This window comes from Macrobrachium rosenbergii, chromosome 41 (genome assembly GCF_040412425.1).
Source record: "Macrobrachium rosenbergii isolate ZJJX-2024 chromosome 41, ASM4041242v1, whole genome shotgun sequence".
NCBI classification, from domain to species: Eukaryota; Metazoa; Arthropoda; class Malacostraca; order Decapoda; family Palaemonidae; genus Macrobrachium; species Macrobrachium rosenbergii.
Genome location: NC_089781.1, coordinates 25137881 through 25150889, shown reverse-complemented (window position 1 = coordinate 25150889; position 13009 = coordinate 25137881). Strand labels below are relative to the sequence as shown.

The 13009-nt window shown below is 34.6% G+C and overlaps 2 protein-coding genes across 2 annotated transcripts in view; one reads left to right on the top strand and one right to left on the bottom strand.

The window, feature by feature from the left end:
• Positions 1-398: 398 nt before the first annotated feature.
• Positions 399-1403, bottom strand: LOC136827062 (uncharacterized). Its single transcript, XM_067084814.1, has one exon. The coding sequence runs from the start codon at positions 1401-1403 to the stop codon at positions 399-401; it is 1005 nt and encodes a 334-aa protein (XP_066940915.1).
• Positions 1404-9466: 8063 nt separating this feature from the next.
• LOC136827061 (uncharacterized) overlaps positions 9467-13009 on the top strand; it is a 9813-nt gene continuing 6270 nt past the window's right edge. Inside the window, exon 1 of the mRNA XM_067084813.1 lies at positions 9467-9492. Coding sequence (XP_066940914.1) covers positions 9467-9492 — 26 coding nt within the window. The remainder of the gene's footprint in view (positions 9493-13009) is intronic.

Sequence of the window (13009 nt, the reverse complement as noted above, 5' to 3'; positions counted from 1 at the left end):
CGAGTGTTTGGACCCAAGAAGAAGAGTTTTTTGAGAGGTTGAAAACTGAATGTGTGGACCCAGAACTTGTGTTGTAGACGTTACAATATGTATATTGGACCCAGGAAGAGCATAGTAGACGTTAAAATATGAATATTGGATCCAGAAAGTGTGTTGTAGAAGTTAAAATACGAATATTGAACCCAGGAAGAGCGTTGTAGACGGTGGAACGTGATTGTTTGAGACCAGTACGCGTTGTGGAGGTTGAAAAATAAGTGTTTGATCCTCGAATGAGTGCCGCAGAAGTTGAAAAATGAGTGTTTGAGTCCAGGATGTTTTGCAGAGGTTGAAAAATAAGTGTTTGGTCAAAGGAAGTGTTGTAGATGTTGAAACGAGTGTTTGAAGCTAGGAATGATGTTCTAGAAGCTAATATGATGGTCTAAGGCGAACATGTTGCAAACAAATTGACAACAAGTCACCAACTGTAAATGAAGAACAAATATCGTAAATGCTGGGTAGTCTAAGGCGAACATGTTGCAAACAAGTTGACAACAAGTCAGCAACTGTATATGAAGAACGAATATCGTAAATTCTGGGCAGGCCAAGGTGAACATGTCGCAAACAAGTTGACAACAAGTCAGCAACTGTAAATGAAGAACGAATATTGTAAATGCTGTGTAGTCTAAGGCAAACATGTTGCAAACAAATTGAAAACAAGTCAGCAACTGTATATGAAGAACGAATATTGTAAATGCTGGGTAGCCTAAGGCAAACATGTTGCAAACAAGTTGACAACAAGTCACCAACTGTAAATGAAGAACGAATATCGTAAATGCTGGGTAGTCTAAGGTGAACATGTTGCAAACAAGTTGACAACAAGTCAGCAACTGTATATGAGGAGCGAATATCGTAAATGCTGGGCAGTCCAAGGTGAACATGTCGCAAACAAATTGACAACAAGTCAGCAACTGTAAATGAAAAACGAATATTGTAAATGCTGTGTAGTCTAAGGCGAACATGTTGCAAACAAGTTGAAAACAAGTCAGCAACTGTGTATGAAGAACGAGTATTGTAAATGTTGGGTAGCCTAAGGCAAACATGTTGCAAACAAGTTGACAACAAGTCACCAACTGTAAATGAAGAACGAATATCGTAAATGCAGGGTAGTCTAAGGCGAACATGTTGCAAACAAGTTGACAACAAGTCAGCAACTGTATATGAAGAGCGAATATCGTAAATGCTGGGCAGTCTAAGGTGAACATGTTGCAAACAAGTTGACAACAAGTCAGCAACTGTAAATGAAGAACGAATATTGTAAATGCTGTGTAGTCTAAGGCGAACATGTTGCAAACAAGTTGAAAACAAGTCAGCAACTGTGTATGAAGAACGAGTATTGTAAATGCTGGGTAGTCTAAGGCAAACATGTTGCAAACAAGTTGAAAACAAGTCAGCAACTGAATATGAAGAATGAATATTGTAAATGCTGGGTAGTTGTATGAAGCACTGGTTATGACTACCAATAAGTCGTCGGCTGTTTTTCACAGCCTGTTTGTGATGTGTTTACAACAAGCTGCCGGCATGTGTTTATGACAGTTTTAAATGTAGTGTGGGTACACCCTAAGAATTAACATTCTCTGTCGTCTAGTAGAGATGAATTTATAGATATTTCTTTTGATAATGCCCTTAATGGAAGACAGCGGATGCATATATTAAATAGCATAACATCTTTAACACCAAATGAAGACTACATAATATATTATAACCTCCAGATTTACCGTGCATGAGAGGAAGTCTGTTCGAGACATTCCTGCCTATTGCTACATGTCGTTAAAGAATTCATACATCTTCGGATAATCATCGCCTGCCGTCAGTCTGAAAGGTGCGTGGGAGGATACTGTGACACCTAGCAGTGGCAGATTTCATTCCTTTCATTTTTTTGAGGATGTCAAAGTGGGAAATAAATGCAGTAGCCTCGAGTATTTGACTGACAGCGAAATTAATGGCAGGAATTATGAACATGCAAATTTATTGTAATTTCGGTCGCATGTTTTGGGTTAGGATGTCAATATTTATGAGTGGCCGACTTACGTATTCACAAGAATAAAATGATTTCGGGAACGGTTTCAAAAACGAGATGGTTTTTTCCGGGAAAAATATGAGTTTAAAAAAAAAAAGTAATTTTACTTTACACAAGTGAGACGCACAGCTATTGGAAAATGAAAAGTAGCAACTAGCAAAGAAAGGTAGATTGTGAAAACAATTGTTTACACACATACACACAAAATTGATGATGCAGTAAGGATATAGAATAATGGTGACAAATCAAGTTTCTTACTGAAAGACGTTTGTTTATATATATATTATATATGCATATAAATATATGTTTATATATATAAAAATATATGTTTATATTGTATATTTATATGTACTGTATATATTTATTATTCTATTCCGCTTATAAACACCCCTTCTTCACATGAGAGATGGTGGCTTTCAGAAGACCTCATAGATTCCGGGATGAGGCTGCAAGACCGATGGCCTATCCCCAGAACTTCCCGGGACTGACCAGATCACTGCTTAGCTGTGTTGATCATCAGGAGACCTGCATTGTACAGAGTGACCTGAGGAATACATTAAAGACCAATGCCTGTGATATGATAACGCCCTTTTCACCTTTAGAAGGGTTGGCTCCATTAAGTGCTAGTCTGCCGGTACTAGCCTCACGCCCTTCCAAACCCTGATTGCGACCCACCACATTTGACTAACTAACAGGTACCAAAGCCTGAAGCGTCCCGTTCGTTCGGGAATCGAACCCGGGTTGTAACTTGGAAAGAAGGAAAGAGAAAGTAAGTAGAATTAGTGTTGAAAGTTGGAATAATCTAAAATAAATATATTAAAAAATTTTAATTATATAAAAAATGAGTACCCAAATAAATTTGAGAGAATCAGACGGAATGCTCTGAATGAGTCTAATTGAATGGAATGAAGGAGAGTATATTGAAACAGATAAACAAGGAAGAGGACATAGAGAAATTGAAACGACGTAAAAGGAATGGCGAAGAATAAGGAATAAAAAGGGTAGCAAGGGAAAGGAATCTGAATCAAACAACCAAAAAAGATGGGAAGTGGAAGAAGTGAAGAAATGCCTAACGACAGAAACTCAAAAGAAGAAGAAGTAAAGAAGACGAAAATATTAAACGTAGGAAGAGACAAAATGTCGAAGCGACCGGACGAGGAACCGAGTGAAAGAGATAATAACTGTAGATGAAATCGGCTGAGAAATGAACAGATCATAGACTGAGGTAATTCGGATTGGCAATATGGATTGATTGATTGGCGTGTCCACCTGGCGACGCAGTAGGGAATGTCTCTTAACTGGAGCGAAGATAATTTTATTATTATTATTATTATTATTATTATTATTATTATTATTATTATTATTATTATTATTCTAAATGTGGACAGTGCAGGCTTACATAAAATGCGCCGGGAAGATTGCTCGCCAGGGAATGTCAGTTCGCAAAAAAAATTTAAAGAAGGTCAGAAGAAACCTCTCTCTCTCTCTCTCTCTCTCTCTCTCTCTCTCTCTCTCTCTGATCTCTCTTGAATGATTGATTGATTGATTGATTGATTGGCTTGCGACATTTGCCGAAGGCCCTTTTATAAACGTAATTGAATTTAATGTAAGATTTGTAGTCCTTTTCGTAAATAGTATTCTCTCTCTCTCAGATCTCTCTCTCTCTCTCTCTCTCTCTCTCTCTCTCTTGAATGATTGATTGATTGATTGATTGATTGGCTTGCCACATTTGCCGAAGGCCTTATAAACGTAATTGAATTTAATGTAAGATTTGTAGTCCTTGAAATAGTATTTCGTAACGAAGCAGATTCTCTCTCTCTCTCTCTCTCTCTCTCTCTCTCTCTCTCTCTCTCTCTCTCTCTCTCTCTGATTGATTGATTGAGTGATTGGCAACATTCGTCGAAGACCATATAAAGGGAATAGAATGTAACGTAAGATTTGTAGTCCTTGAAAATTAAATGCTTTATAACAAAGAAGATTCCCCCTCTATTTCTCTCTTACTCTCTCTCTCTCTCTCTCTCTCTCTCTCTCTCTCTCTCTCTCTACCTGCTCTCTCGATTGATTGATTGATCGGCTGGTAACATTTGTCGGAGGCCATATGACCCCAATTGAATTTAATGTAAGATTTACCGTCCTTGAAATAATCAGTGTTTCGTAACGAAGCAGAAATAGGACGGCCATATTTTAATGATTGATGAGCGTTCAGTACAAAACAACGACAACGAAAGAATAGCGAGGGTCCTTTTGTTGCAAACAACGATTCACAAGGATACCTGCTGCTAATTACGCGCATTAAAACGAACTTTCCAAAGGCCTCGTTGTTTACTACATCAGCGCAGTCTATTCATGCAAAGGCTGATCAACGCGTTTTACTTCATAATGAATGCAGGTGACCAAGAATTTTTTATTAGTTTTTTGTATTTATTTATTTATCTATAATTCTGCATCGGCGATGGACTGTTACGTAGATTCGAGCAGTATCATTGCGCCGTCATTTGATATGAATTCTGTTTTGAGGAGTTATAAACGGGCTCTTTTCTCTAAATATCTAAAATTAACTCCCGTTTCTCTTACTTCTTTTGCGGTGGTTCGATAAAAAAAAAATAATAATAGATAACAAAGGCTGTCGTTACTATCACTTTTTTATTTAGCAGATGCAAATATCTCATTGAACATTTACTTAGCGATCTCAATGGGTGTTACAGACTAAAGTACACACACACAAAACAAAACCACTACAACATCTTCTAAAAACATACACACTCATACATACACACACATATATGTATATGTATATGTATATATATATATATAAACGATATATATATATATATATATATATATATATATATATATATATATATATATATAATATGAATATTAAAAGAATAATAATAATTTAATAATAATAATAATAATAATAATAATAATAATAATAATAATAATAATTTGCTTGATAAGCCCAAGGGGTCAAAACCCTTAAAACACTCTTAGGGGTAACCACTAATTACACAGGTGTACAGTAGAAAACAGAGTAATTTACAACTATTGCCAAAACTTTTAAAAATAAGAAAGCAAGGATAAAGGATAACGCAGGAAAATGTTATGATATTCTGTCGGGAAATCTAAGGTTAGTCATATTGCTTGAAAAATTTTGGAGAGTAAAAAGTATCATGTAAATTAACTCCGTTTTTTTGACGTATATTGCTAAATTTATATTGCTGAAATGCGTTTATTTATGTATGTTTATTTGTTTATTTAATATATATATATATATATATATATATATATATATATATATATATATATATATGTGTGTGTAATGTGTGTGTTTGTGTATATATATCACTGTAGTAATGTGTGATATATATATATATATATATATATATATATATATATATATAATTATATGTATATATATTTATAAATATATATATTGTATATATATATATATATATATATATATATATATATATATTGATAATAATTTTATGTATATGTATATACATACATACATATATATATATAATATATATATATATATATATATATATATATATATATACATACATATTGTATATATATATATATATATATATATATATATATATATATATATATATATATATATATATATATATATATATCAATTAATGATAATTTTCATGAATATATGTACAGTATATTAATTAATGATCATTTTCATGGCACAAGCTTGAAAAGATAAGATACCTTTGAAGCTTGTTCCCTGAAAATGACCATTAACTGTGGCTGATATCTTTTAAAATTAAAATTCATTCATCATTCAAAAGCAATATGTTCCCTAATATGCATATTTAAAAATGTGTGAAACTTTCAAAATGATGGGTAAGGAATGTAAGGAATCTGACTGAGTTTCCTTATCTCATTTTTGTGAATAAAAAAATGAACATAAAATAATAAATAACGAGAGAAAGATTTTTCGTAATTTCTGATGAAACCTTCAACTTTCTGCGCAAACTTCCAACACGAAGCCAAGAAATTTGCATTTAGGTTCCGTGCATTAATGATTTCTTTGGGCGGAAAACAGTTCTCTAATTTCGTAGTGAATTTCCCAGAGTTTTCTGGTGTTGGGGATAAATATATCACCTTAAAATGATGCGGTTTTTTTTAATACAGAGCCACCGAAATGGTGCACTGCCTTTAATATGACACGAGCACAATGTTGCACGTTCTTTGTTGCATCACAGCCAAAATGTTGCACTTTCTTTGTTGAGCTACAGCTAAAATGGTGCATTTTCTCTGATGGTCCTACCAAAGTGGTGCATTTTATTTGCTGTAACACAAGCACAATGGTGCATTTTCTCTGATACAGTCCTACCAAAGTGGTGCATTTCCTTTAATATAGTACCACCAAATGATGCAGTTTCTTTAATGTAACACAACCAAAATAGGGCATCTTCTTTAATATAGCACAACCAAAATGGTGCGTTATCTTGAATATATCACAACCAAAACGGTGCATTTTCTTTAATATAGCACCACTAAAATGATGCAGTTTCTTTAATATAACACAACCAAAATGGTGCATTTTCTTAAATGTAGGATCACCAAAATGATGCAGTTTCTTTAATATAACACAACCAAAATGATGCAGTTTCTTTAATATAACACAACCAAAATGATGCAGTTTCTTTAATATAACACAACCAAAATGGTGCATTTTCTTAAATGTAGGATCACCAAAATGATGCAGTTTCTTTAATATAACACAACCAAAATGATGCAGTTTCTTTAATATAACAACCAAAATGATGCAGTTTCTTTAATATAACACAACCAAAATGGTGCATTTTCTTAAATGTAGGATCACCAAAATGATGCAGTTTCTTTAATATAACACAACCAAAATGATGCAGTTTCTTTAATATAACACAACCAAAATGGTGCATTTTCTTAAATGTAGGATCACCAAAATGATGCAGTTTCTTTAATATAACACAACCAAAATGATGCAGTTTCTTTAATATAACACAACCAAAATGATGCATTTCTTTAATAAAGCATTTTCTTAACCAAAATGATGCAGTTTCTTTAATATAACACAACCAAAATGATGCAGTTTCTTTAATATAACACAACCAAAATGGTGCATTTTCTTAAATGTAGGATCACCAAAATGATGCAGTTTCTTTAATATAACACAACCAAAATGATGCAGTTTCTTTAATATAACACAACCAAAATGGTGCATTTTCTTAAATGTAGGATCACCAAAATGATGCAGTTTCTTTAATATAACACAACCAAAATGATGCAGTTTCTTTAATATAACACAACCAAAATGATGCAGTTTCTTTAATATAACACAACAAAATGATGCAGTTTTCTTTAATATAACACAACCAAAATGGTGCATTTTCTTAAATGTAGGATCACCAAAATGATGCAGTTTCTTTAATATAACACAACCAAAATGATGCAGTTTCTTTAATATAACACAACCAAAATGGTGCATTTTTTAATTAAATGTAGGATCACCAAAATGATGCAATTTCTTTGATATAACACAACCAAAATTATACAGTTTCTTTAATATAACACAACCAAAATGATGCAGTTCCTTTAATATAGCACAACCAAAATGATGCATTATCTTTAATATATCACAACCAAAACGGTGCATTTTCTTTGATATAGCACCACTAAAATGATGCAGTTTCTTTAATATAACACAACCAAAATGATGCTGTTTCTTTAATATAGCACCACCAGAATGATGCATTTTCTTTAACGCACAACCAAAATGGTGGATTTTCTTAAATGTAGGATCACTAAAATGGTACATTTTTCTTTATCATACACTGTAAAAAATGCTGAATTTTCTTTAATGCAGCACTACCAAATTGGTGCATTTTCTTTAATGCCACACCACCATGTATATATATATATATATATATATATATATATATATATATATATATATATATATATATATATATATATATATATATATATATATATATATATATATATATATATACACACCGAAACTCAAGGCAGTAGTAATCCACACACACTTCCGCAGAGTGGAACCATCATCATATTTCTCTCTCTCTCTCTCTCTCTCTCTCTCTCTCTCTCCTTGGTTAGTTATAGGCTCGTTTTCCCCTGTCCCGATCTGAGCAAAAAAAAAAAAAACACACAAAAAAAAGAGAAAAATCTGAATAAAGAAAGAGCAGAAGAAATCAGCGTACCTGAGAGGCTGGGGCGTACCGCCGGCGTATAACTCAGGCGTTAACTTCCGGAAATAAGGATTTCCAAAAGACGGACAGCGCCATTCGATAATCCCGCAGGGATCTCCCGAGGATAAGAGAGGAGTGGATGGCCCGGGGGAACATTTCCTCCAGGAGCGGGATTTCGACAATGAAAAAGAAAAGAGCTTCGGGATGCGTAGTTAGCGGCGCTTCAATGGGGGCATTTAGTCACCGTAATCCCTCCAGAAGCATTTCTGCGCCTGACTCAGCGTCCAGATTTTTGGTGGGTCGGTTCTCGCGTCTTCAGCGGAAGTTTATTGTTATTTTCTCCGTTCTGGAGGAATGAGGGAGCGAAGGCAAAGGTTTCAATCGGGGTTAAAAGTGACGTCGATTGCGAGCTGTTAGCGGACAAACCGTGCTATGACGAATTGGTTTGTCAGATCATGTTGGCTTCAGAATTCTTACGCTTCTCTCCCTTCTGGAGAAGTGATTCCATATTATTATTAATAGATATATATATATATATATATATATATATATATATATATATATATATATATATATATATATATATATATATATATTTATATATATATACATATATAAAGTAGTAAGACACGTGACACCATCATTATAGTGACGTCATCATTATAGTGACGCCAGGCACCTGACAAGATCATTGTTCCAGAACAGCTCTTTATAACCCAGCTGACGGTCTCTCCCTAACCTTGTCAGTTTGACCCGTTATCTTGATTTGTTAGTTGTAGAGGAGGAGGAGGAGGAGGAGGAGGAGGAGGAGGAGGAGGAGGAGGAGGAGGAGGAGGAGGAGGAGGAGGAGGAGGAGGAGGAGGAGGGGGAGGGGGAGGGGAGGGCTAAACCCCGGGTGTGTGTGACAAGAAGCCTTCATAATAGCTTCCGCGTGCCTGGTCGCGGTATATAGGCGGCGAGAGCTGTAGGTTGGTTGGGCGGCCCAAAGACTTGCGGGCGGCCTTTGCGATGTTCAGAGACTGTGTTAAATGTCGCCTAATTGCGACGATTCCGGCCGCTGGAATGCCGCTGTGGTGGGCGTGAGGGAGGGAGGGAGGGAGAGACGAGCTACCTCTGTGAGAGAGAGAGAGAGAGAGGCCAGGTCACAGAGAGAGAGAGAGAGAAAGTGAGAGGGAGCCTGTGCGCCATGCTTGTAGTATCATCACTTAAGTTGTAAGTTATTTTGAGAGAGAGGGAGAGAGAGCTTGCGCGTCTATTTGTGGCATCATCACTTAAGTTGTAAGTTACTTTAAGAGAGAGAAAGAGAGCTTACGCGCCCTACTTATATCATCGTCACTTAAGTTGTAAGTTACTTTGAGAGAGAGAGAGAGAGAGAGAGCTTAAGCGTCTCTTCTGTGGCATCATCACTTAAGTTGTAAGTTACTATGTGTGTGAGAGAGAGAGAGAGAGAGAGCTTGCTCGCCCTACTTATAACATCGTCACTTAAGTTGTAAGGTACTTTGAGAGAGAGAGAGAGAGAGAGAGAGAGAGAGAGAGAGAGATTCCCATTTTGCGTGAAAGAGTTAATTCATTCTTTCAGAGAGAGAGAGAGAGAGAGAGAATAGATTCCTCCCTCTTGTAGCATCCTCACTTAAGTTGTAAGTTACTTTAAGAAGAGAGAGAGAGAGAGAGAGAGAGAGAGAGAGAGAGAGAGAGAGAGAGAAAAGGCCTTACCCGGATACCTTACAGACGCCCTACTTGTAGTCTCATCACTTAAGTTTTAAGTTACTGTGGTCTGGGAGAGAGATAGGAAAAACACATCTACGTGAAAGAGAATTTGCACTCCTGTAGGTAGCATCATTATTAGTTGTTCCATGATCAGTTTCAGTTACTTTGAGAGAGACTAGGGGCTTGCGCGCCCTACTTGTAGCATCATCACTTAAATTGTAAGTTACTTTGAGAGAGAGAGAGAGAGAGAGAAAGAGAAGTGCCGGAGAGCCAATAGAAATTTTATTTGATCATTGCTTGAACATATTTCTATTCAACATCACACCATTTTCTTTAACTGCTTCTTTGGGGTCTTGCCTTCATTTGCATATAGCATTCTTTTCTTTTATCCCATACTTGTTTCTAATTTATCATCATCACTTAAATTGTAAGTTACTTTGAGTGAGAGAGAGAGAGAGAAATGAGAGAGGAGGGGGGGCTTGCGTGCCCTACTTGTAGCATCCTCACTTAAGTTGCAAGTTACTTTGAGAGAGAAAGAGAAACTGCTCGCCCTACTTGTTAGCATCCTCACTTAAGTTGCAAGTTACTTTGAGAGAGAGAGAGAGAAGAGAAACTGCCCGCCCTACTTGTAGCATCCTCACTTAAGTTGGACGTTACTTCGGCGTCCCGTGCGAGTAGCAGCGGACAGCGAAAAGCCATTTCCAGGGTTGTCATAAACGTCTGTATAGAGACGAAGATGGATTTGCTGTCCGAAGACGATTCATTTCTCGGCTCCCGGGATCATTTCCTCCCTTGCTTTATTTACTCATTTTCTTTCTTTCATTTTTTTATATTTTTTTGTAGTTATTTCTACTCCAGGAAACGCGTAACGACGATAAGAGGTTACGTCGAGAATAGGAAATCTCTTAGTGAAGTATAATTGATTTTTTTTTTTTCGCTTTCAGATTGTTTCATTGTTCCCTTTCGACGGAGGATATTATTTTTTTTTTATTTCTGTCCCAGTAGCACAGCATTTTTGCCCATAATTGCTGTAAAGCTGTTAGTCTTCTTTCTCTCTTGATTTCTGACCTAGCAGCACGTGCTGTCACGCTGTTAGTCCGATTTATTTCTGATTTCTGTCCTAACTTAACATGTTTTAATGCTGTTAGTGTTATTTCTTTCTGATTTCTGTCCTAGAAGCAATTAGGGCCATAATTGCTGTAAAGCTGTTAGTCTTCTTTATTTCTTGATTTCTGACCCAGCAGCAAATGCTGTGATGCTGCTAGTCTTATTCATCTCTGATTTCTGTCCTAGCAGCATATGCTGTAATGCTGTTAGTCTTATTTATTTCTGATTTCTTCCTTGTTAACTTTATAACAATTGGGTTTTAATCGTATTTAAATCTGATTTCTGTCCAATGAGCACAGCATTTTTGGACATAATTGCTGTATATTTTGGCCACAATTGCTATAACGCTGTTACTCTTATTCATTTATGTCCTAGTAGCACAGCATTTATGACCATAATTTTCGTAACGCTTCTATTCTTATTATTTCTGATTTCTTAGTAGCACAGCATTTTTCCCCTTAATATCTGTAACGCTGTTCGTTTTGTTGGAGTGGTTGGACAGCACAATAAAGGTATCCAAGAAATAAAAGACACAGGAATACAATTATCTAAAGTCTCTAAAGGTTGAACTGGCACTTAAGAAGCAATAGTTTGAGAGGCTGGACAGCAAGGCAGAAGACTAGAAGCGAAACTGGAGGTAAAATAAAAAAGGCTGAAAATTGGAGAACCTACAAACACCCTGACGTCATGCCTACAGTGCGCCGCGTGAGGTGCACCGGCAGCACTACCCTCTTGCGAGGACGTTCTGACATGAATGGCCAGAAGTATTTTGATTTGTGACGTCACGGGAATTATTTGTGACGTCACTGGAATTACTGCGTGGGGAGACATCTAAGGCGGGAATGAATAATTTGGTCATTGAGTTAATAATATTAAATCGTCTGGCGGAAGTAATTATCAATTTAGATTCAGATTTTAATTGGTTGAATTATTTCGTTTTAGGGGAAGTTCATGAGGAATTTATTAAGATAAAACTGACGTGCACTTTATATATATATATATATATATATATATATATATATATATATATATATATATATATATATATATATATATATATATATATATATATATATATATATATATATATATATATATATATATATATATATATATATATATATATATATATATATATTTATATATAGTATATATATATAAATATATATATATATATATACAGTATATATATATATATATATATATGTATACATATAATATAAATATATAAATATATATATACATATATATAATATAAATATATAAATATATATATATATATATATATATATATATATATATATATATATATATATATATATATATATATGCATGTATAGCTGAATCACGAAATTATGGAACGTGATGATGAATACATAAATGTAAAGACAAAATCCACGAAGGAAAGAGAAACAATGGAGTGCTGCAAGGCCTTTCGACTTATAGTCCTTATGTATATGTGTATATTTATTCATAAGTGCTAAGCCAAAAATACCGTTTAATATCCAATTCACAATACTTTGGAAATGATTTATAATCGGTAAGTGTTCCGTCACCGGCAGGTTTCGAACCCTTAAGTGGTTTAGCAACAAGGAAAGGCAGTGACTTTGACCACTCATTGAATTGGATACTAAACAGTATTTGTGGCTTACTATTTGTGGATGCAAAAAGTCACGTGTATTTGACAAATATTCATTATGTATATATATATATATATATATATATATATATATATATATATATATATATATATATATATATATATATATATATATATATATATATATATATAATTATATGAATATTTGTCAAATACACACGACGTTTTTGTTTTCGCAAATAGTAAGCCACAAATACTGTTTAGCATCCCATTCACTGAGTGGTCAAAGATATATATATATATATGTATATATAT